The sequence below is a fragment of the Panthera tigris genome, chromosome B2 (assembly GCF_018350195.1).
Source record: "Panthera tigris isolate Pti1 chromosome B2, P.tigris_Pti1_mat1.1, whole genome shotgun sequence".
In the NCBI taxonomy this organism is placed as follows: domain Eukaryota; kingdom Metazoa; phylum Chordata; class Mammalia; order Carnivora; family Felidae; genus Panthera; species Panthera tigris.
Genome location: NC_056664.1, coordinates 30,845,966 through 30,870,108, shown reverse-complemented (window position 1 = coordinate 30,870,108; position 24,143 = coordinate 30,845,966). Strand labels below are relative to the sequence as shown.

General features: G+C 48.7%; 2 protein-coding genes and 1 long non-coding RNA gene across 10 annotated transcripts; 2 read left to right on the top strand and 1 right to left on the bottom strand.

Moving 5' to 3' along the window:
* Positions 1 to 11,327: 11,327 nt before the first annotated feature.
* Positions 11,328 to 12,937, top strand: FKBPL (FKBP prolyl isomerase like). Its single transcript, XM_007093279.3, has 2 exons — positions 11,328 to 11,516; positions 11,775 to 12,937. The coding sequence occupies exon 2, from the start codon at positions 11,864 to 11,866 to the stop codon at positions 12,911 to 12,913; it is 1,050 nt and encodes a 349-aa protein (XP_007093341.2). The 5' UTR covers positions 11,328 to 11,516; positions 11,775 to 11,863; the 3' UTR covers positions 12,914 to 12,937.
* A 509-nt stretch (positions 12,938 to 13,446) lies between these two features.
* ATF6B (activating transcription factor 6 beta) lies at positions 13,447 to 22,690 on the top strand. Of its 8 annotated transcripts, none has more exons than XM_042986037.1 (19): positions 13,447 to 13,561; positions 13,930 to 14,009; positions 14,143 to 14,221; positions 14,472 to 14,563; positions 15,093 to 15,228; positions 16,828 to 16,920; positions 17,597 to 17,682; positions 17,825 to 17,960; positions 18,049 to 18,180; positions 18,326 to 18,459; positions 19,130 to 19,315; positions 19,406 to 19,497; positions 19,916 to 20,095; positions 20,263 to 20,373; positions 20,556 to 20,637; positions 20,846 to 20,915; positions 21,139 to 21,250; positions 21,391 to 21,475; positions 22,004 to 22,092. In XM_042986037.1, the coding sequence occupies exons 1-18, from the start codon at positions 13,447 to 13,449 to the stop codon at positions 21,452 to 21,454; spliced, it is 1,980 nt and encodes a 659-aa protein (XP_042841971.1). In that variant the 3' UTR covers positions 21,455 to 21,475; positions 22,004 to 22,092. The 8 variants fall into 8 exon arrangements, with proteins under 8 accessions (XP_042841971.1, XP_042841972.1, XP_042841977.1 ...); XM_042986038.1 differs by having other exon boundaries at positions 13,470 to 13,552; positions 15,063 to 15,228; XM_042986036.1 differs by having other exon boundaries at positions 13,471 to 13,561; positions 15,063 to 15,228.
* On the bottom strand, positions 14,559 to 19,841 carry LOC122238592. The gene is made up of 3 exons (XR_006217570.1): positions 19,596 to 19,841; positions 18,300 to 18,397; positions 14,559 to 14,730 (listed from the first exon to the last, which is right to left on the bottom strand). It is a non-coding gene; the product is annotated as an uncharacterized LOC122238592 (long non-coding RNA).
* Positions 22,691 to 24,143: the final 1,453 nt, after the last annotated feature.

Genomic DNA, 24,143 nt, shown 5'->3' with positions numbered 1-24,143 from the left:
AGCTAAATCAATTTTATCATCACAATATCTTTTGAATCTGTAACTTTTCCCCAGCGCTTGTCTGAATAATGACCTCATCTGGGATTGCTGCAACAGCTCCTCTAAACGATCTCCCTACTTCCTACCTCTCTTACCTCTCGCAGCTCCAAGTCTCCCTCAACACTGCTGTCAGGTTACCCTCCCTAAACATGCTTTTTTTTTATAACTTCACTTCTCAAAACTCCTTCAAGATTCCCTATAGCTTACTCAATTATTTATAAAATTGTAATCTGGCCTTCACTCCCTTCCATAATTTAAAACCATCCAGCTTTCTCTCTTCATCCTAATCTCCGACCAAACTGCATTACTCATCATTCCACCCCCAGGTTTTTGCCCAGCTGTTCTCAAATCTCAGACCTCTTTCTCTAAATTCTGTCTCTTACAAACCAAATTGTTTGCTGCTTGTCATGTGTTTCGGACCACATCTAAGCTTGAGCTCACGATGTTCTCCCTTCACATTTGCGTCTCCACTTGGCCAAAATTTACCTATCCTTTAGGGCTCAGATCAATTCACCCCAACTCAAGCAGGAAGGAATTTCTCTCCTATGGATTTGACTAAAGCAATCACTTCTAAACAGAGCTCCAGGCATTCCTTGGAGCAATGATTCTCACCCCTGGCTATACATTAGAGTCATCTGGGAGCTTTTAAAAATCCCAAAGCCCAGGTCACATCCTGAACCAATTAAATCACAGTCTCTAAGGGTGAGACTCAGGCATCAATATTTTTTTAGACATCCCCAGGTAATTCCAAAGGGCAGCCAAGATTGCAAACCATAGGCTTAGAGGAAGTTTAGGGACCACAAAGGGAGGAGGAGGGGGGAGCCTATGGCTTCAACTAGAGCAACTTTCTTTAAGAGAAAGGTATGCAGATCTAAAACCTACACATTGTTCACTTTATCTGCATTTTCCCATGTCTTCCCACCTGAGATGTTGTTGTTTTTGTTTGTTTCTGTTTTTGGGTTTTGTGTTTTTTTTTAACGTTTATTTACTTAGGGGCACCTGGGTGGTTCAGTCAGTTAAGCATCTGACTTCGACCCAGGTCATGATCTCATAGTTTGTGAGTTGGAGCCCCACATCAGGCTCACTGCTGTCAGTGCAGAGCCCATTTCAGATCTTCTGTCCTCCTCTCTCTCTGCTCCTCCCCTGCTCATGCGCGCACGCTCTCTCTCAAAATAAATACATAAACCTTTTAAAAATCCTTACAAAAATAAATGAAAGTTTATTTACTTATGGGGGGGGGGGGCAGGAAGAGAGAATTCCAAGCAGGCTGTGCAGGTGCTAGTACAACATGGGGCTCGAACCCCAGAACTGTGAGATCATGACCTGAGCTGAACCCAAGAGCCAGAGGCTTAACCCACTGAGCCACCCAGGCACCCCCCCACCTGAGGTCTTGATGTAAACATCTCACTTTGTGAGCTACTAGAAGGCAGGAGCCAAATTTGGTTTAGCTCTGGTTTTCAGATCCTCCTCAGATAGAACCTCTTGTACCACTCTTTGAACTCAATTGAATGGAAAAGAATTAGGCAGAGGAAGAAATGAATGACAATGGCTTCCTCCAGATCTCTTCACCCAGATTCCTCCCTTAAGAAGTGTATTCCAATTTGATTTCCCTCCCAGTTTACCTGAATTCCTTCCCTGTGTGGTGCTCTTGATTCTTGCACCACTACAGACAGAGATCCCATCCTCTAGGAGAGGCTCTGGACCCTTCTAACATCTACTTGAGAGGTCTGATACCCCCAATCGTTTGATTCTGGGTCATCATTCCCCCTCTTTCATTGAAGATTCAGTACATAGGTTACTGCCTTCCTTCCTCTTTACCACCACGTCTGTCATTTCATTACTTTGGGGGGGGGGGGGCTTGAATAGCCCTGTAAATAACCATCCAGCACCCTGATCAATTCCTGGCCTTCATCACTTCCACCAAGGTTTTCCCCCACTCCTTAGCCACTCTTCTCTGTGTCCTACCTCCAGCTGGGTTACCATCAATAACTGCCACCCCTCCCAAATCTGTTCAGTCTTTGCATGTCACCCCTTCTTCCATTCAGTACCTCATTCCAAAAGTTCTTCAATCCCACCCAGACCTTCCATCCATCGACTCTCTCACTCTTCTTTCATATTTGTTCCCCTCAATTTTTCACTTCCCTTATTACCCAGTATAGATCTCACGGTTCAATACTGTCATCACCTCTCAGCCCTTGCCCTTTTATTCCTGGCCCCTCTCATTCAGACACATTTTAGTCCTGGTTAAATCCAATTCTGTCTGCTCCGCACCTGCCCCCAACAGCTGAATATGTCTGGGGGAAAATACACAGTCATATTGACTGGTCTCACTTCCTATCAGCCCTCAGTATGGCCTGCAAGCTCACATTGCCCCAAGCTGTTCACATCCCCCAAGTCTGAGACTGCAATTTCACAAGATGGCAACCTTCCTTCCTATTCAGTGAGAAAACAGAAAATTTCAGAAGAGAACTTCCCCCTGGTTCCACCCTCAAATCTACTAGTTCATTTGGTTTTCAGCTGTATTTATTGCCTTCTTGTTACTGCATAGAAGCTGACCTGCTCCCAGTTGCCACCCCATCTGTACATTGGGGTCCTGTCCCTTCCCACCTTTCAGAAATGAGACTCTTAAAATTATCTCCTACCTCTCTTACATAATCAGTTTCCCCCTCTTTACTGAAACATTCCCATCATCATACAAAGATGCTGTAATAATACAGCTCACGTTTGAGAAGGAAAAATAAACCTCTCATTTTCTATTTACCTATGCAGTGAAAGCACAACATTCAGAATAGTAGATACCCCTTGGCAGGAGAGGAAATCCAATTGGAGAGGGACACACAGGGAACTTTAACAATGGCAGGGAGATTTTATTTCTCAAAATCTTTTTTAATGTTTTTATTTATTTTTGAGACAGAGAGAGACAGAGCATGAGCAGGGGAGGGACAGAGAGAGAGGGAGACACAGAATCTGAAGCAGGCTCCAGGCCTGCTGGGGCTCAACGCGGGACTCGAACTCACAGACCATGAGATCATGACCTGAGCCGAAGTTGGACTCTCAACCAACTGAGCCACCCAGGTGCCCCAGGGAGATTTTATTTCTTAAGCTGCATGATGTTCATTAAATTACTTTGTAATATACCTGTGTCAAGATTGAGAAATGCTGAACTAGACCATCAGCAACATGTGACACAGTCAAACGCTTCTTCCTCCTTGAAATGCTTTCTTCACTTTAATACTCTTTCTGGATCCAACTAAAAAAAGTATTGTATTCCCTAATTCCTTATTTGCTGCTCTTTTTGTCTTCATTGACAGCTCCTACTTCTCTTCCAGACACCTACATATTAGAGGGCTTCAGGACCCTTCCCTTGATCCTCTGCCTAATCCAAGCTCCCACAGCTACCATTGTCCCTTGAACTAACCCCTTAACTGGATTTTCTGCTTCCATTTTTGACTGATACAGTCCATTCTCCATGCAGAAATCAAAGTGATCTTGGGGCGCCTGGGTGGCTCGGTCGGTTAAGGTTCGACTTCGGCTCAGGTCATGATCTCACGGACCGTGAGTTCGAGCCCCGCGTCGGGCTCTGTGCTGACAGCTCAGAGCCTGGAGCCTGTTTCAGATTCTGTGTCTCCCTCTCTCTCTGCCCCTCCCCTGTTCATGCTCTGCCTCTCTCTGTCTCAAAAATAAATAAATGTTAAAAAAGAAAAAATTAAAAAAAAAAGAAATCAAAGTGATCTTTTATTATACATCCTGCCCAAGCGAGCACCAGAGTGATCTTGTAAATTACCAGATGCTATCACTCACCTTGCTCAAACCTTCTGGTGGCTACCATATATACACTTAGAATAAGGTCCAAAATACGTTGGCCTATGAAGCCTACCAGACCTTGTTTCTTCCCCACCTCCTTGACTTCATCCCCTCCCACCCTTTGCCTTGTTTACTCTGCTTCACCCACTCTGGCCTCCTTGCTGGTCTCTGAGCCGCTAGGAATTTAACATAAAAATCCAATTCCTTTCCGCCTAGGGCCTTTGCACTCCTGTTTTTGTCTTCCTGGACACTCTTCCTCCAGTTATCTGCACGCCTGCTCCCTTGCTCATTCATGTCTTTGCACAAATATCACCTCTACAAGGAAGCTTCTCCTCATCATGATTAAAAACAGCACAAGGGGCCTCAGTCGATTAAGTGTCCTACTTCAGCTCAGGTCATGATCTCATGGTTTATAAGTTCGAGCTCCATAATGGACTCACCATTGTCAGCAAGGAGCCTGCTTCAGATTCTTCTCTCCCCCTCTCTCTCTCTCTGCCCCTCCCATGCTCTCTCTCTCTCTCTCTCTCTCAAAAATAAACATTAAAAAATAAATAAAAAACAGCCCTGTGCCTGGTATTGTGGTCATAATGCATGGCCAAGATTTGGTAAAGAGCAGCTCTTATCATTAAACATTTCTCTGTGGAAAAGTCTGCCTTTCACTGCTTCATCCTGCCTGAAAACCCTGCCTATAATACAACCCTAAAATGCTTTGGGAGCAGAGGAGGGAGGAACAATTTTGACATAAATCCCAGCAGAACTAAAACCACAGAAACCACCAAAGCTAAACAGAAGGGGAAATTTATTTAGCCTTTGGAAAGCTAGAATTTTTGTCTCTCGTGCTGATGATAAATCGCAGAGAGTAACTGCAGCATATGGTGCCATGTGGTGAGTATGGAATGCAGAGGAATGTGAGGGTATAAAAAATTCCAACCATCTTGATGCCTGGTGACAGGGCAGCCCGCATGGGATATTGAGATCTCTGAGAAAGCTGAGACTGACAAGCCAGAGATGAATAATACTGGATGTAAAGTGGCTTTCATTTCCTTATCTCTCCTGACTTGTATTGCTTCCTTCACCTGCAATAAACAAACTCCTGCAATCTCTGCAGGTCAAAATCATGTCCATCCTCCAAGACTCAACCCTCTGGACTCCTTTTCAGATCACCCCCCAGTTGGAAATAACCTCCCTGCCACTTATCAGTTGTATGCTTGCCTCTGGAGCTTTTGTTAACTATGACCTTACCCTATTAGACTGCTGGTGGGGATCTCTCTATATTTCTCTCTGTGTTCCATTGACAAGTTCTGAGTACTCAGTAAAGATTATTGAATGAATAAGAATCTTACTTCACCCATTTAGAGGGAAGGTGCCATATGCTTTGTGTGTATGGAGACAACAAGGAACAACCACCAGCTCACAAATTATCTTGCACCAGTTCCTGAACCTCTTCTCTCAGCTTCTGCCATCAGGTTAGATCTTTGATGACGGCAAAACAACGCCCCCGTGGAGCAGAAACAGACCCATAAATACAGAGGACAAACTGATGGCTGCCAGAGGGGAGGAAGGCAAGGAGATGGGCAAAGTGTATGAAGAACAGGGAATACAGGCTCCTAGTTGTGGAATGAATAAGTCACAGGGATTAAAAGTTCAACATAGGGAATACGGTCAATGCTATTATGATAATACTGTATAGTGACAAACGGGCTCTACACTTGTGGTTGAGCGTGGCATAACATATAGACTTGTCCTGTCATTACATTGTCCACCTGAAACTAATGTAACATTGTGTGTCAACTATCCTTCCATTAACACACACACACACACACACACACACACACATACAATGCCCATATAGGATAGGGCAAGAAGAGCACCAGAATATGGCCAGATACTCTGAGTTACCTTGAAAAGATATGACTCAGAAAAAAGAAAGAAGAAAGAAGAAAGACAGGACAGAAATGACACCAGGTGGGGTTTAAAAACAATTATTTACAGGTAAATCCTCACAAACTTGTCATATGTGGAGATTTCCCTCAGAATGATCTTCAACAAGGCATTAAATGTCCTTTATAATGACTTGGATGAAGGAAGAATTATTCCAGAATAGGGTCTATTGTCTATAATCACAGATTGCAAAAGCAGTGACCCCACCTCCACCCCAAGTCCTTCCATTCTCCCAAGATGTCTCTCTGACTTTCTTAACACAGAGTCTCCTATGATCTCATTTCCTTTCCAGAGGTTCCTGTGTGCTACTCCCTCCCATCCCTTTCACCTGAGACAGGAGAAATGTCTTAGACACAAGGTAAGTCATGTTCCAAAGCACCCATACAATTTGGTGCTGTGAGGTTAGTCCCTGAAACACCAAAAGAAGAGGGAGAGCAGGAGACACTTGTAGTGGGAGGTTGGGATTGAATCTAGTCACTTGGAGAAGAAAGTTCCTTTTCATCTCTTTCCCTCAAGGCTGCTCTTCTTCCAGTTCATTCTCAAATCTTTAGGGGAAAGAGAAAGATGAGAAACAGTGTTCCTTCCTCACTCTTCAGTCCAAGCCTCTACCCCAACAGGTAAGCAAATTTTCACTTGTCATCCTCTTTGTGTCCTCCTCAGACTCAGATCCCATGTTCTCTAGTCAGGCCTGGGGATATAATCCTCCTAGCGTGTTTCCCCACTTCTTCCCAATTCCTTAGTGACTATCCCTAGAGAGCGGAGCCCCCGCATGATGAGGCTCAAGGGGCAGGGAACCAGGAGAGAGCAAGCAGTGAGGCAGTTAACATTCATGCAGCAACACTTTGGGGAAGAACCTATGCTTTTCCCCATTTCTGAGTCTTCACATCTTTGTCCCTTCCTACTCCTCTGTTTCTCAAGCTGAGACCGGGGGAACCTAAAGATCCATGGGTTCCTCCTCTGAGAATTCCGAGTCTTCTTACATAAAATTTAAATGTGCTTTCATTTTGATGAAATTAAAATTTTATTTATTTAAAAAAATATTTTTGGGGCACCTGGGTGGCTCAGTCAGTTAAATGTCCCACTTTGGCTCAGGTCATGATCTCACAGTTTGTAGGTTTGAGCCCCATGTCTGGCTCTGTGCTGACAGCTCCTGCTTTGGATTCTGTGTCTCCCTCTCTCTCTGCCCTTCCCCTGCTCACCCTCTGTCTCTCTCTCTCAAAAAATAAACATTAAAAAAAATTTAATAAAAAATAAATAAAAATTTAAAAATATACAAAAATATTTTCATTTTGGATGATTTGGATTACTTTCTTTAGGAGTTTATGTGCCTATGCTTGTATTTGTTTTTATAGTCACAATGGTGACAAGGGATCACCTGAAGAGACAAAGTCGACCACTTAATTCAGTGGTTTTCAATATGGGTTCTATAGAACTGAGATGTAGTTCTAACTCATTCTTTGAATGGCAGTAAGAATGTCTCATCCCTAAGGAATATCTCCTAATCCTTCATCCACTCTCATAGCATCTCACACTTCTCCGTGCTACTGTAATTACTATTTTCTTGACGGACTAGAAGTTCCATGAGAGCAGAGACTGTGTCTATCTCATTCATCTATGTACCCTCAATTCCTAGCATGCTGCCTGGAACATAGCATGTGCTCAATAAGCATTTGTTGAAGGAGGAAGGAAGGAAGGAAGGAAGGAAGGAAGGAAGGAAGGAAGGAAGGAAGGAGAAACACAAAAATATAGAGACAAAGCCTCTGCCCTCTCGAGTCTGTTGGAACTGAAACACATACACACAAAACAATAAGAGAACATTACAAAGCAATACATTTGTAGCAGAATACAGTTTCTTTTCACTGAGAGAAGCTGATCTTTGAAGGGTCATCAGAGTGGCCCTCTCAGTTAAGGCATACAACACAAATTAGCAAACTTTGTCCATGGATTAGGGTGTAATCAAACTTTTGCGACTCATTCTAGACTTCCTGCCTTTTCAAAAAACGCTAGAAATGGAAAGGGGGAAGGAGAGAGGGAGAAAATGTGGATTAATTTTCAATAGGAGCCTGGGCTTACAAGGGAGCCTGGGATTACAAGAATCAGACTATTTAGCCATAGGGGAAAAGATAGCAGTGGACTAAGGTTATTCTGACCCAGAACCCAGAAGTAAAACTTGGGAAAAAGTCTAGGTTAATGACTTGAGTCTCAACACAAAATGGAGAGACTGTTCTGACACAATTCTGTGCCTAATGAGGAAACTACCTCCCCTCCTGGCTGTCCTGGCATGGTTTTTGTAGTGAAGAAGGAGCCAAAGTGAAGTACTGAGAATGGGATTCTCCTTCCCTGAAGAGCTGTGGTGGCCCAGCCAGTGCTGGGAGCTGGTCAAGCAAGGCTGAATCACACTTTTGTGTGGGACCTACTTCTTTTATTAGGAGGAGGAAGAGGACCAGTTTTCCATCCAGTGACATGCCCAATGGAACAGGTTATGCCAGTTATATATACAAAATACAGGACCAACTGAAGGGGCACAGAGCAAGGGTGAAGAGAATGGGATGAGGTTATTCTTGAATCATATCATTCAAAGTGTGGTTCATGGACCAGCAGCATCACCATTCAAGAGCTTGTTAGAAATGCAGAATGTAGGGGTGCCTGGGTGGCTCAGTTGGTTAAGTGACCGACTTCGGCTCAGGTCGTGGGTTCAGGCCTGCGTCGGGCTCTGTGCTGACAGCTCAGATCCTGAAGCCTGCTTCAGATTCTGTCTCCCTCTCTCGTTGTCCTTCCCTGCTCATGCTCTGTCTCTGTCTCTCTCAAAAATAAATAAACATTTAAAAAAAATTAAAAACCCTATCAAAATAACATCATCACTCTTCACAGAACTAGAACAGGATTGTTCACAGAACAATCCTAAAATTTGTATGGCACCAGAAAAGACCCCAAATAGCCAAAGCCATCCTGAAAAAGAAAACCAAAGCAGAAGGCATCACAATCCTGGGCTTCAAGATGTATTAAACAGCTGTAATCATCAAGACAGTATGTAAACATCAAGACTGGCACAAAAACAGACACTTAGATCAATGGAACAGAATAGAGAACCCAGAAATGGACCAATAAACATATGACCAACTAATCTTTGACAAAGCAGGAAAGAATATCCAGTGGAATAAAGACAGTTTCTTCAGCAAATGATGTTGGGAAAACTGGACAGCAACATGCGGAAAAATGAACCTGGACCACCTTCTTACACCATACACAAAAATAAGCTCAAAATGGATGAAAGAACTAAACGTTAAGACAGGAAGCCATCAAAATCCTAGAGGAGAAAGCAGGCAGAAACCTCTTTGACCTCAGCCACAGCAACTTCTTACTTGACATGTCTCTGGAGGCAAGGGAAACAAAAGCAAAAATGAACTATTGGGACCTCATCAACATAAAAATCTTCTGCACAGTGAAGGAAACAATCAGCAAAACTAAAAGGCAACCGGCAGAAGGGGAGAAGATATTTGCAAATGACTTATCAAATAAAGGGTTAGTATCCAAAATCTATAAAGAACTTATCAGACTGAACACCCAAAAAACAAATAACCCAGTGAAGAAATGGGCAAAAGACATGAATAGACACTTTTCCAAAGAAGACATCCAAAGGGCTAAACAGACACGTGAAAAAATGTTCAACATCACTCATCATCAGGGAAATACAAATCAAAACCACAATGAGATACCACCTCACACCAGTCAGAATAGCTAAAATTAACTCAAGCAACAACAGATATTGGTGAGGATGCAGAGAAAGAGGATCTTTTTTTGCACTGCTGGTGCAAACTGGTGCATCCACTCTGGAAAACAGTATGGAGGTTCCTCAAAAAATTAAAAATAGAACTACCTTACAACCCAGCAATTGCACTACTAGGTATTTATCCAAGGGACACAGATGTGCTGTTTCAAAGGGGCACATGCACCCCAATGTTTATAGCAGCACTACTGACAATAGCCAAAGTATGGAAAGAGCCCAAATGTCCATGGACAGATGAAGGGATAAAGAAGATGTGGTATACATATACAATGGAGTATTACTCGGCAATCAAAAAAGGATGAAATCTTGCCATTTGCAACAATGTGGATGGAACTTGAGGGTATAATGCTAAGCGAAATTAGTCAGAGAAAGACAAATATATGACTTCACTCATATGAGGACTTTAAGATACAAAACAGATGAACATAAGGGAAGGGAAGCAAAAATAATATAAAAACAGGGAGGGGGACAAAACATAAGAGACTTAAAAAAATTTTTTTAATGTTTTTATTTATTTTTGAGAGACAGCAAGACAGAGTGCAAGCAGCAGAGGGACAGAGATAGAGGGAGACACAGAATCCAAAGCAGGTTCCAAGCTCTGGGCTGTCAGCACAGAGCCTGACACGGGGCTCGAACTCACAAACCATGAGATCATGACCTAAGCCAAAGTCAGATGCTTAACTGACTGAGCCACCCAGGCACCCCAAACATAAGAGACTCTTAAATATAGAGAACAAACTGAGGGTTGCTGGAGGAGTTGTGGGTGAGGTGATGGGCTAAACGGGTAAGGGGCATTAAAGAAGACCCTTGTTGGGATGAGCACTGGGTGTTATACATAAGGGATGAATCACTGGAATCTACTCCTGAAACCATTATTGTACAATATGCTAACTAACTTGGATGTAAATTTAAAAAAAGAAAAAGAGGGGCGCCTGGGTGGCTCAGTCGGTTAAGCGTCCGACTTCAACTCAGGTCACGATCTCACGGTCCGTGAGTTCGAGCCCCGCATCGGGCTCTGGGCTGATGGCTCGGAGCCTGGAGCCTACTTCCGATTCTGTGTCTCCCTCTCTCTCTGCCCCTCCCCCATTCATGCTCTGTCTCTGTCTCAAAAATAAATAAACGTTAAAAAAAAAATTAAAAACAAAAAAGAAAAATGCAGAATGTAGGGCCCAACCCAGACTTCCTAAATCCAAACCTGAGATTTAAGTTTCCCCAAATGATATGTATGCACATCAAAGTTTGAAAAGGACTAAGATTTCTTCAGGAAGAAGACTTGAAAGGCAGTGATGAGTATGAGGGAACAGGTAAGAAGCTTCAGGTGATCCCAGGGAATCCCTATCCCAGGACATAGGGGCAAATGAGGAAAAAGAGGCCTGGGGGTTTCTCTTGCAGCACCCTGGACTGAATGGGTTAAGGAGTAGGTTGGATGGCTCTGGCTGGGAGCCCTGAACACAGGGCACGGGTGGGCCTGGGGTCTTCACCTAAAAAGATTGCTACCGCCATCAGTCACCGCCAGCTCCTTCATTCCCCCGCTCTCCCTCCTGAACCCCAGTCTCCCATTTCAGGACTTCTCCAGACTTTTAGTCTCAATGACCTGACCAGTCGGACCTCGCTAGCTCGGTTTGATTCGGCCAGGTTCGGTTGCTAAGGCCTACAGCTTCCCGGTTGCGGGGGGGGGGGGGGGGGGGGAATGATGTCACGTCCAAAAGGCGGGCTCACCAGGTCTCTCCCTCCGCCGGATTGGTTGCCAGGAATTTTATTAGATTCGCAGCCTCGCGGGCTCAGGGTTAGCTGTTATTGTCCCCAGATGCCCCTGGCCCACGGCCGTCTTCTCCCCGTGGAGCAAGACTCTGAGGACAGTACTCAGGAAGCACTTAGCTTCGGAAGGAGAGGTGATCCGAATGGTCCGGATATTGCCACCAGGCTAGGCGTTTCGGCTGCCCAGGTACTTTTTGACTCGATCGGGTGTCCGTAGTTGGGGCGGCTACCCGAACCGCAGGGATTTGTGGAATTTATAGTTCTGCATTAGTTCTGGATTAGTTTTGGGTGGGCCGGAGGCTCTAGTCCGGCAGGGATTTTTGGAGGAAAAAAAAAAAAAAAAAAGACTTTGAGGACTGGGGGCCTGGGTCCCAGGACAGGGGAGGACAAAAAGGATGTCTAAATAAGAATTCTGCCATTAGCATTGTTTTGGTGTTCTTTTTAGGTGCTGACCTGAAACTGATCCACCCCTTTCTGACCAAAACTGTTCACCCACGGTGGATTCACCCACGGTGGAAGGGACCAGGCAGCCAAATGGAGATGCCACCAGTCAATCCAGTGGGAGAGAAGGACACCTCTCAACCGCAACAACAATGGGAAAAGAACCCCCAGGAGAACCTTGATTCAACTACCCAGATCAAGCAGCAGTCCCCAGACCCTCCTACTGAAATCCTTGAGCTGAGAGTGAGCCCAAATCAAGCCAGCCAAATTCTAGAGAATTCTCAAGGAACTGAAAAACTGGCCGCTGGACTTCAAGGAAACTCTGCCAAGTCTCGTGGATCAACCAATGAGATGCCAGAGCCCCTTCAAGCTTCTGATCTCTGGTACTGTCCGGATGGGAGCTTTGTTAAGAAGATCATAATCCGTGGCCATGGCTTGGACAAACCCAAGCTGGGCTCCTGCTGCCGGGTACTGGCGTTTGGGTTTCCTTTTGGGTCAGGCCTGCCAGAGGGATGGACAGAGCTAACTATGGGGTTAGGCCCATGGAGGGAGGGGACTTGGGGGGAACTCATAGAGAAATGCTTGGAGTCCATGTGTCAAGGTGAGGAGGCAGAGCTTCAGCTCTCTGAACACTCTGGACCTCCTTTCAGGCTCACACTGGCCTCCTTCACTCAGGGCAGGGACTCCTGGGAGCTGGAGGCCAGTGAGAAGGAGGCCTTGGCCAGGGAAGAACGTGCAAGGGGCACAGAATTATTTCGAGCTGGGAACCCTGAAGGGGCTGCCAGATGCTATGGACGGGCTCTTCGGCTGCTGCTGACTTTACCCCCACCCGGCCCTCCAGAACGAACTGTTCTTCATGCCAATCTGGCTGCCTGTCAGTTGCTGTTAGGGCAGCCTCAGTTGGCAGCCCAGAGCTGTGACCGAGTGCTGGAGCGGGAACCTGGCCATTTAAAGGCCTTGTACCGAAGGGGGGTTGCCCAGGCTGCCCTTGGGAACCTTGAAAAAGCAACTGCTGACCTCAGGAAGGTGCTGGCGGTAGACCCCAAAAACCGGGCAGCCCAGGAAGAGCTGGGAAAGGTGATCATTCAGGGGAAGAAACAAGATGCAGGGCTGGCTCAGGGTCTGCGCAAGATGTTTGACTGATTAAAAGTTAAATCTTAAAAGAGACAGGAACCTGTGAATTGTGGTTTATGCCGTGAGATTTTGAGGGGACCAAGAGGGAGGGTTTCAGCCATGTCCCATTCATTCCTAGCTTTTGCTTTCTTAGGGGAGGTAACAGTGGACTGTGCGCCTCTTTCCCTCTTTTACCATTAAAAGCCATATGATCACCTGTGCTACATTTTGGGGGGCTTATTCATATCCGAGGATAAATGGACGATACATAAACTTCTGAATTTAGGACTGGGGGAGATGGCGGGCCTTTAAATCCCGGGAACTACATCTCCCAGGCTTTCTCGTTGGGTCCCGCCCGGCGCATGCGCAAACTATACAGCCCGGTTCGGCGGGAGTGCTGTCCTTCTGCCGTGCTCCCATTGGCCCGCCCTATCCAGCCATCTCAAGTATTCAGCACCCAGGTCTCTTACTGGTCGGTAGAGCTTCCGGGACACCGCCCCCTTTTTTTAAGAGTCAACTGATTAGTTGATGATGGGGAGAGGCGGGTCTTGGGGGACCGTCTCATGGCTGGGGGGCGGGAGGGAAAGATGGCGGAACTGATGCTGCTCAGCGAGATTGCGGACCCAACACGTTTTTTCACCGATAACTTGCTGAGCCCGGAGGACTGGGGTCTGCGGAGTGAGGCCTGGGGGAGGGAGGAGGGCTGTGGCATACTATGCTTTTGAGGCACGCAGGGAGGAAGCGGAGGTCCATAGAGGAAGGCTGGGCACATACGGAATCCATCACCCGAAAGAGGGCGGAGCAGGGGGGCTCGTTGTGCATTCGGGGGGATGCGGGAGTTGGGAAAGACCTCTGCTCCCAGCAAAAACATCGAGTTGTTCCGGGGTGGGGGAAGGAGGAGCTGAAGTTCTTTGGCTGTATCACGTTTCAAGTGGGCGGGCGGTAGGTCTGGCCGAGCCGAGCCAATGAGGGATGGGCCCAGGGCTGTGTGTAGATCTGTAGGCTGGGCCACCGGACGACCCCCTGACGCTCTTCATCTCTTGCAGACAGCACCTTGTATACTGGCTTAGATGATGTCGCGGAGGAGCAGACGCAGCTCTTCCGTTGCCCAGAGCAGGATGTCCCGGTACTGCTTCTCTAGCCTTGTCTCTAACCTTTGGGGGTCGGGAGTTGCCCCGGAACAAGGACTCAGCCCCAAGCCAGAGCTCATGAAGCCGTTGTCTTCACATTCTTGCCATCTAATGTCCTTCTTTATTCAGTTTGGCAGCAGTTCCCTGGATGTGGGGATGGATGTCAGCCCTCCTGAGCCACCCTGGGACCCCCTGCCTATCTTTCCAGGTAAGATATCCCTTGTGATTCCTGCATCCTTACAAAACCCTCTCTTTCCACTGTTTTCCAGGAACTACACACTCCCCTGTATCCTCACACCTCCTCTTCATAAGTGCCTGTGCACTCCTCTTTCCTTCAGCCCCTTATGTGTTCCTTCCCCTTTGCCCCAGGTGAGGGGATCCTCACTTCCAAGCCTTTGGGCACGTTTTGGACTCTTCAGGCTCTGCTTCCCGGTTATTCCCCAACCCCTTTCTTCCAGACCTTCAGGTGAAGTCTGAGCCATCCTCCCCCTGCTCCTCTTCCTCCCTCAGCTCTGAATCATCGCGTCTTTCCACAGAGCCCTCTAGCCAGGTGAGAGAACCATCTCCTTCCTTCTGCTGTTTGTGGCAGGGATGGTGTTCCAGTCCCTTCATGCATAGGTGCTGAGAAAATGTTTTGTGTGCTATGGGTCATGGAGTAGTGGTGGTGCCTTTGGATTTCTTTAATATCCTCATTTTCCATGTCTCCTCTGTGGTTGTCTGTAAGTGAAGATGGAGTCATTTTAATAAATAGAGATATGTGGCAGCCATGGTGAGGCCAGGAAGAAGAGAGTTGTTAACTGCTGAGAATTCTGAAATTGCTCTTGCCCCAGTTGTCCATTCTAAGGCAATATTTGAAATGATGAGACTTCATCAACCCTCCCAGGAATAATATAGAGAAAACGAGGGGCCAGAGACAGCTTAAGGAGATACTCAGTAAAACCAGAATGTCAAATAATTAGTAATCAGTAAAAGCTAGTTAAAAATTAGTAAAAACTTTTGTTCTTACTCTTGCTCTCAACACCTTCCTTCCTTGTTTTATTTTTTCTGAGCCCCCACCACTTCACCCCACTCTCACCCAGGTCCCTGCTGTAGGGGAGGTGCTGGTTGTGAAGACAGAGTCCTTGGCACCCCCACTCTGCCTCCTAGGAGATGATCCAACATCCCCATTTGAAACGGTCCAGATCAATGTGGGTCCCACCTCTGATGACCCCTCAGGTAATAACAGCCTGCTACCACCCCCAGGCTTTACCAAGGCAGGGTAGATGGGAGAGGGGCTTTACCAAGGCAGCAGGAGAGAGAGAGAGAGAGAGAGAAAGTAAGCAGGGGAGGGACAGAGAAAGTGGGGACAGAGGATCTGAATCAGACTCTGTGCTGATAGAGGAGAGCCGGAAGAGCCTGATGCCATGTGGGGCTCAAACTCAGGGACCCTGAGATCATGACCTGGCTGATGTCAGACGTTTAACTGACTAAGTCACCCAGGCACCTGTCCCCCCTGCCCCGGCCCCGTTGCTTTGCATTTTTAAAAAACTTATGGACAGTATTTTAGGGCATATTTATTTATTTCCCACCCCTGAAGTTTTATTATAAAAATTTTTCAAACATACAGAAAAGTTGAAATTCCATATACCCAACTCCTAGATCCTACAGTTAACATTACTTGCACTATTTCACTAAGTGTTACTAAGTTTATTTACTCTTAGGTGTTTACACAGTAAACATTTATAGAGCACCTACTCCATGCCACATACTGGACGGGGTGCTGGGAATGCAAGATGAAGAAGATGTGAGCATCATGCTGACCCAAGAATCCTGTAGTGTGGAGGGAGGGGAAAGACAGATACCAGTTGCTGCAGGTGTGGGAACTCCAGGATAGACATTGCAAGGTGCCATGAAAACTCATAAGAGGGGCAGCTCACCCTATTGGGGCTGGATCAGTGATGTGCTCCTGGAGGAAGCATTTCCTGAACTGAGTTTGAAGGACACATAGAAATTAGGCACAAGATGAATGTGGGGACTGTGGCATGTGCGCACACGTGTGTGTGTGTGTGTGTGTGTGTGTGTGTGTGTGTGTGTATCTAGGGAGCTTGTATCTCCTCAGAGTGGATGTGAGGAGGGAGTGGGAAATGGAAAGAAAGTTGCAGAGGCTGCAGGCCAAGTGCGAACGGTGCTAAGGGACTCTTAGCTTTTATCCTATGCGCAGTTGGGAGACTGAAGAATTGAGCAGGAGAACAGTGTGATTAGGAAGCTGACTCTGGTGACAGAGTAGAGAGAATGGATCATGGAGAGGCAGGACTGGATACAGTTCCTCAAGAAAGATATTTGGATTCTGAAAAGAGGCAGAAAGAATGACATAGAATGGAAGAATTGCAGTGACTTCCTGCGTAGGATTTGATGCCAGAGTTTCATGCTAGGGCAGATAGGTATTGCAAGAGCACGAGCCCCCAGGCCAGGGAATGTGCTGAATTCACTGTTGTGGATTACAAAGCGCCTTCAGGATTTCCTGGCACTGCCTGTCTTTGGCAAGGGAGCCCAGTGATGCAGTCCATTCTGTTTTCCTCCCCAGCCTCAGGGCGGGGCAGGTTAGTATAGAAAATGGGTTTGGAGAGAGAAACAGATCACATTCGCAAACAAGATAAGGATATAAACCTTGACTGTTGAGGACTTTGCAAAGGAGTCGATTGTCCCCTTGTATTTAGGTTATCTTCTGAGGGCCTGTGCTTTACCCATCAGTTTGATAGACAGGAAGCATAAAACATAATCTTTGCTTTTGGAGAGTCTCATGAGTGTCATAACACGTGGTTAATAATCAAATAGTGATCATCTCTGAGGAGGGATCCAGGTGGCTGGTAGACAAGAAAGGGAAGGAGATCCACTTCACTGAATTACCTTTTGGTCCTTTGGAGTTTTGTGAGTATATTACCTATTCATAAACATAAGTTGAAATTTTTAAATAGCAATATTGGCAGTTCTATAATTAAGTACCTAAAAGAGTTGTATGGACCAAAGGTAGTGGCAGACTGTTGACCTTGGGGTTGAATCTGGCCCTCAGATGACTTTTATTTCACCCACATGGGGTGACCAGCAAGTCTCACAGATGGATTTAACAGAGGCCAGGAAGGCTCAGAGGTGACTGAGGCTTTGTGATTTGGTGCCTGGGAGCCTGACGGAGTAAAAAGGGAATTTGTGTGAAGGGACAAGCTGTGAGCCCCATTTAAGGCCAGCTTGAATTTGGGTGGGTGGTGGGGCACAAGAAAGGAATGACCAGCAGGCACCTTGGGAGTCAGCATTGGGACACAGGGGAGCAGTCAAGGGTAGAAATTCAGACTTGGCTGCTGTCAGCATAGAGACAGCTTCAGGAGCCAGTGAAGGAGAAAGGAAAGTTCTGGGCAAAGAGGTAGGAAGAGAGCCAGCAGGTCAGCAACCCCATAGTTCTCTGCCTTCTGGATTGCATGCCTAGGGCCAGAATAGTCTTAGTTTTTGGTACAAGGGGGAAGGACCATGTCTTCCATCCCCTATCTTAATCCTCTTCTCCTTCAGTGTTTATCTGATACCCAGCATTTTATATTATCCTGACACCCCACAGATGTCCAGACCAAGCTAGAGCCTGTCTCTCCATCTTCCTCCATCAACTCTGAGGCTTCCCTGCTCTCAGCAGAGTCCCCCAACCAGGTGAGCATCAACCTTTCTTACTCTCTCCAGACATTCCAGTGAGCTCCTTCTGCCTCTCAGAGGTATGAAAGCATTCTCTTCTTCAGCTCCTTCTCCTTGATATCCCTCCTGACTCACATATCTTTTGGAATGCCCAACACAGGGTTTTATAGGAGAGGAGGTACTGGAAGTGAAGACAGAGTCACCATCCCCTCAAGGGTGTCTCCTGCGGGATGTCCTAGGCCCCCCACTTGGAGGTGTCCAGATCAGCATGGGCCCATCCTCCGATGGCTCCTTAGGTAATGGGGCAAGCTGATACATTGGGATCCCCGGCAAGAGGCCTCTAGTCCTGACATTCCTTCCTTTCTTCCTTTTCCCTTCCTTCAGGCAAAGCCCTGCCCACCCGAAAGCCACCGCTGCAGCCCAAACCTGTGGTGATAACCACTGTCCCAATGCCACCCAGAGCTGTGCCTCCCAGCACCACCATCCTTTTGCAGCCTCTTGTCCAACCACCCCCAGGTACTAAAATAGGAGAGAAGGAGCCGGACTGGATTGACTTTCTCGGGGAGCTCACAGCCATTGAGGCTCCCAGCCCTTGGGTGTTCAGGTACGGGTATGGACACAAGAACAGCTCTCACCTCCTTCTCCTGCTCACTTGCCCCAGTGTCACCAGTTGTCCTCATCCAAGGTGCTATTCGGGTCCAGCCTGAGGGGCCGGCCCCCCCTGCTCCAAGGCCTGAAAGGAAGAGCATTGTTCCAGCTCCTATGCCTGGGAACTCCTGCCCACCTGAAGTGGATGTAAGTACTGGGGAGGAGAGGAGTAAGACTAGTAATGGGGAGGAAGTCTGCCATGGAAGAGAGAATTGTGGAATGAGGAGGGATCGAAAAGTGAGGAAGCAAAGCCATAGATGATCCTGAAGGTCAGAGTGGGTCCCTGTTTATATATGAGTATCAACTCTGTAATTTTAGGATCCTTAGTTTTGCTATCACTGAAGATGAAGAAATGGCATTGGTGTCAGTAAATCTAAGGCAGGGGACCCATACTGTGTTATGGTTGTGGCAGTAGTTGGAAGAAGGAGGCTGTTTCCTAGGGGAAAACCAGGTAAAGTGTTCTTTAATTATGGCAAAGTTAAAGTGTGGGCCCTAAAAAGAATTGAGAGGAAGGAAGACCCCACCCAGCAAGGAAAGGAACTGAGTTTGCACCAGGAACCAGGATGGAGGAAGTCCTTCCTACAGTCTGACTTCTCTCAGCTCTGAGGACAGGAGCAGGGAGTGGTTGAGAGAAGGGCTCCTTCTGTGGAAAGCTTTAGCAGAGAGGAATAACCCGTCTCTGGCTGTGTCGGTAGAGGTCAGGAAGGGGATAGAGTGGCCAGTGTGAGCATTGGGTAATCAGTTCCTGAAGTTGGGAGGCATAGTTCCCCTCTCCCACCCCTCTGTCATTCCTTTTCTGATCCTCCCGGTACCCTAGGCAAAGCTGCTGAAGCGGCAGCAGCGAATGATCAAGAACCGGGAGTCGGCCTGCCAGTCCAGGAGGAAGAAGAAGGAGTATCTGCAGGGGCTGGAGGCTCGGCTGCAGGCTGTGCTGGCCGACAACCAGCAGCTCCGCAGGGAGAATGCTGCCCTCCGGCGGCGGCTGGAGGCCCTGCTGGCCGAAGTAAGACGGGTCGGTCCCAGGCCCCTGGGAATACAGGCAGGCTCCTTGGGGATGACTCACCCCCTCTCTCATCTCTCTCTCTCACCTTAGAACAGCGAGCTCAAGTTAGGGTCTGGAAACAGGAAGGTGGTCTGCATCATGGTGTTCCTTCTTTTCATTGCCTTCAACTTTGGACCTGTCAGGTGAGACCTTCCCTGCCTCCCCCAAAGTTTCTGGGTGGAGCCCACCCTCACAGCTGCCTGCCTGCCTGCCTTGGCACAAGCCCTTTCATTCCACTTACACGCAGGCAGCACAGCTGTCCTCAGCACCCACGGGGCATCCAGCCAGTCCCTTCTCCTTCCATCATTTCTCTCAAATGGTGTGTCCTGGAGCAGATGGTGGTAATAACAATGGTAAAGATAGTGACTTTTAAGTGCTTGCTGAGCTCCTCGTGCTTCCTGGCTTTATTAGGTAGCGATGGTTCTCATTCCTGTCGTACACATGAAGGGATTCGCTCTGCAGGATAGATTGGAAGCCAGGCAGGCTTTCTGCAGAGCCCATGATCTTAACCAGCCCCTGGACCAGGCTGGAATTCCTTACTCGATCCTTCCTCATCCTCAGCATCAGTGACCCTCCTCCAGCTCCCATCTCTCCTCGGATGAGCGGAGAGGAGCCTCGACCCCGGAGACACTTGCTGGAGTTCTCAGCGCAAGAGCCGGTTCATGGAGTTGAACCCCTCCAGGGTTCCTCCCTGGGCCCTGAGGAGCCCCAGCCCAGCCCCCCAGGCCGGCCAAGTTTCAGGTAAGGAGAGGGCCCTCTCTCTTTTGGGGATGCTGAGTGTATCTCCTCTCCAAAACTTACTTTTTCTTCCTAGGGGAACCAGAGTTCTCCTGCCATCGTTGCCTGTTCTGTTGGGGGAAGGGCGTGGGGCAGCCTCTAATCATTGCCTCCTCCCTTCCTCACTCCAGGAACCTGACAGCCTTCCCGGGGGGCAGTGCCAAGGAGCTGCTGCTGAGAGACCTGGACCAGCTCTTCCTCTCCTCTGATTGCCGGCACTTCAACCGAACCGAGTCCCTGAGGTGTGGGGGATCCCCAGCTGGGGCATCTTCCCTGTCCTCTGAGGCCCCCTCCACAGGCGGCCTGGCTATCCCTGTGTACTGAAGCACCAGTTCTCCCTGCCCTCTCTTCCCTGTCCTGTGCTCGGGCAAGGAAAATGGGAGCTCTGGCTCCTTACAGAGGTGTTACCCCTCTGTTTCCCTAGGCTTGCGGACGAGCTGAGCGGCTGGGTCCAGCGTCACCAGAGAGGCCGGCGGAAGATCCCCCAGAGGGCCCAGGAGAGACAGGTAGGAGGGGCTAGGGCTGGTTCAAGGAAGGCCACTGGAAGACTAAATGTCCTGGGGATTTTGAGGGAGCATCTCATTGTGGAGGTTTGAGGGATCATTTGGGGGAAGTGGAGGGGTGGGTGTGAGGTGGCATCAGCTTCCAGGGGCCGTCTGTCTCTTTCCCTTTTCCCTTTACCCTCTTCAAATCCTTAGATACTTCTCCTTCCAGAAGTCTCAGCTCTGGAAGAAGTCGCCTCCAGTTAAGGCAGTTCCCACCCAACCCCCTGGGCCCCAGAAAGGTGAGTCTATGAGGGTGCTTATCTGTTACTAAGGGAGGTTTCACTCTAAAGAGCTACACCCCCAGAAGCTATCCTGTGTCTGTCATCATTGCCACCAATGGCGTTATGCCTCCCTCATCCACTGGGGTCTCGTGTCTTTTTCTCTTACCCTCTCCCATCTTCCCCGGTGGGGACTGGGCATGGGGCTTAGTTTCTCCCAAATCCTGTTTCCCCTCCTGGCTAGGGATTCTGTGGGCCAACTGCAGCTATATCGCCACCCAGACCGTTCGCAGCCAGAGTTCCTGGATGCAATTGACCGACGAGAAGACACATTTTATGTTGTGTCCTTCCGAAGGGTGAGTCCTTCCCTGCCCCATCCCTGTCACCCTGCGCTCTCCAGCAATCTGTCTTCAGGCTGAGGCTATAGAGTAGAGGTGGGGAGAGCCTGTCCACATCTTTTCCTCCAGCCCTCTGGCCCGGCCCCTTTGTTTCCCAGGACCACTTGCTGCTCCCTGCCATCAGCCACAACAAGACCTCTCGGCCCAAGATGTCCCTGGTGATGCCTGCCATGGCCCCCAATGGTAATTCTCTCCCTGCCAGATCTGGGGAGGGGTCCTGAAATCGAGCAATGGGGAGGTTCTGATAGGGAGATCCAGCATGAGGAGCTGAGGGGGAAGTGGAGAGAGGAGTGGGCCATTCCAGAGAGAGGCTAGACTCCTGGCTGAGAAGATGCAGGAAATGGATGGAGAGAAAAACCGAATGCAGGAGACGTGGGAGGAAGACGAGGGTGCAGGCCATCCCTTGGTGATGGTGCTCAAGGAGGTATGGGCAGAGGGGGTGGGCTGGGAATGGCCAGATTCTCACCTTCTGTGTTCTCTTCCTGTCCTTTCCTCTGTGACCTCAATCATATGTGTCCTCTGTGACTCATCGATGTCATTTGCTTTTCCTGCCCCTTTCCTCTCCCTGTACCAACCCCATCCCTACCCTCTCATTCAACTCCTGCTATGGACCGTCTCCTCACCATTGCCCCTCCCTCCCTGCCCACCTCTACTTTTTTCCTCTCTGTTTGCCTGCGCTTCTCCTCTTTCTTAACTCTCTCCTTCTCACAGAGACCCTGTCAGGCCGGGGGGCTCCAGGAGACTATGAGGAGATGATGCAGATCGAGTGTGAGGTCATGGACACCCGGGTGATTCACATCAAGACCTCCACGGTGCCTCCCTCGCTCCGAAAACAGCCATCCTCGACCCCAGGCAATGCCACAGGTGGCCCCTTGCCAGCTTCTGCAGCCGGCCAGGCACGCCAGGCCTCCCACCAGCCCCTCTACCTCAATCACCCCTGACCTGTGCAACTCACACTGACTTAGAGCTGGTGGTGGGGGACGGGAGGTGGGGGGTGACCAAGTGGGGCTTTTCTAAGTTCTCTGATCCCTGGGCTTGGGGCAATTGGTAAAGGAAAGACAGGGTGTGGGGTTAAGCCCTTATTTGGGGGTGAGGGGGTTTACCTCTCTTCTCACCCCTTTTTGGAATATAGGGCTCCTCTCATTTCTCTGAACCCCTAATTCCTGCTTCTTTCGAGATTAAGTTTTGGGGTAGGTGGACTCCTGCACACTCTTTATTCTTTTGTTTCTCTGTTTAGGGGGTGGAGGTGGGAATTTGGTCCCCGGGAGGGACAAGGGACATTTTTACATTTTGGAGCTAGTTACTGGGAGTAAAGGAGGGATGGTGGTGGGAGATCAGGTTTATGTATATGTATATCTTCTTTTTTATTATTAAATAAACAACTTGGAGGGAGTTGAAGGAACGGTGACTGCCTTCCTGGCTCAGGACGGGGAATTGGGGGAAAGTGGCTTCTGTACTGACAGTATATCAGACAACCAAGCACTGAAGACATAGCTGGCTCTGGGGTGGGATGGGTGTGGGATCCCAGACCTCATGTCATTCCCTTGTCCCCGCCCCTACAACACTGGGGCATGTCTGTGTCTAGCGGTGGGGGCGGCGGGGGGCGGGGGGGTGATGAGGGTGGGATGTCTCCTGGCATGACAGCCCTGAGGATACAGATCCCTGGAATGTGTCTGAGTAAACAGGAAGGACAGGGGGCCCCACGCCCTTTGGGGTAAGCAGCGTCCCTGGGTCTCCTGCATTCTAGCAGGTTCTCCCTCCCCTCCCTTGATTTCCAGGACGAGCAACTTGAACAAACAGCAGAGCTGGGGCCAGAAGGCTGTGAGCCAGAAAGGAGGGGCCACAGTGGAGAAGGGGGCAGTGTTTGGAGGGAAGGGGAGATGTTCAAGAGCATCTTCTTAGCCCTAAACTTGGGGAGACTGAGACTTGTGAGTCCAGGTGAAAGAAAAGGATGAGAACGGACCTGGCAGGAAAGGCTGTGCTTCTAATTAGGAGGAAGGGGAAAAGGACAGGGTGAGGGGCCAAATCTCACTCAACCTGGGGGGATCCCATCGGAGGCTCTTGTCCAGCAGCGCCTCAGGCCTGGCCCTGCAGGAGTGTCCTGGGTCAGCTAGAGGGTGTGGGCTGGGCCTGGGCTCAACGCCCAGATGACTGGACAGGGGCCGCCCGGGCCACAAGCCCAGGCCTGAAGGAGGAGGGGAGAACCTCACGTGTCTAGCCAGGCTCCCCCACTCCCCATTACTGTGTTTGGGGTGAAAACAGACTGAGTAACTATGGCAACCTGGAACCAGGGCTCCCAGGAACTAGGCCTCTCCTCCCTCCGGAGCACAGCCCTAGCTTTTCGGCTTCCCTGTCCCCACATCCCTCGAGGCTTATCCAGGCCCAGTGCAAGAGCAAGGATTTGGGAGACAGATCACCTGAGTTGGATTCCCTGCTTTACCTTTCATTAGTGGATGCCCTTGATATGTAACTTAAACACTTGGGGCCTTAGTTTCCTCATCTGTAAAGCAGAATACTCCTACCTACTTCTCAGGGTTGGTGTAAGGGTAAAAGATATTCACGTGCCTGGTCCCTGGAAGGTGCACCTGTCCCTTGTTCCTTACACCTTTCTCTTTGCATTTACACTGTCCTTTTCTCCTCTATTCCACTCTTAATCCCAACTAGGTTCATCACTGTTTCATTGTCCCATCTCTCTCTGTACTGACCCCAGCTCAGGAAAGTGCTTGAGTGTTGGCATCTCAGACTTGGGGCCCTGAGGTGGGGCCTGCAACGCATCTGGCTGAGTGGCAGGGGACAGCTGGCACCTTGATGTGAACTGGCAGTCGACACTATTGGCCCAGTGAGTGGAGTG

Bases quoted from the DNA above. Each gene is read 5' to 3' on its own strand.
- ATF6B (XM_042986042.1), top strand. From the start codon at position 13,471: ATGGCGGAACTGATGCTGCTCAGCGAGATTGCGGACCCAACACGTTTT. The intron at 17,961-18,048 runs GTAATGGGGCAA...CCCTTCCTTCAG, and splicing joins ATCCTCCGATGGCTCCTTAG to GCAAAGCCCTGCCCACCCGA. The intron at 19,316-19,405 runs GTAAGACGGGTC...CTCTCACCTTAG, and splicing joins TGGAGGCCCTGCTGGCCGAA to AACAGCGAGCTCAAGTTAGG.
- FKBPL (XM_007093279.3), top strand. From the start codon at position 11,864: ATGGAGATGCCACCAGTCAATCCAGTGGGAGAGAAGGACACCTCTCAA.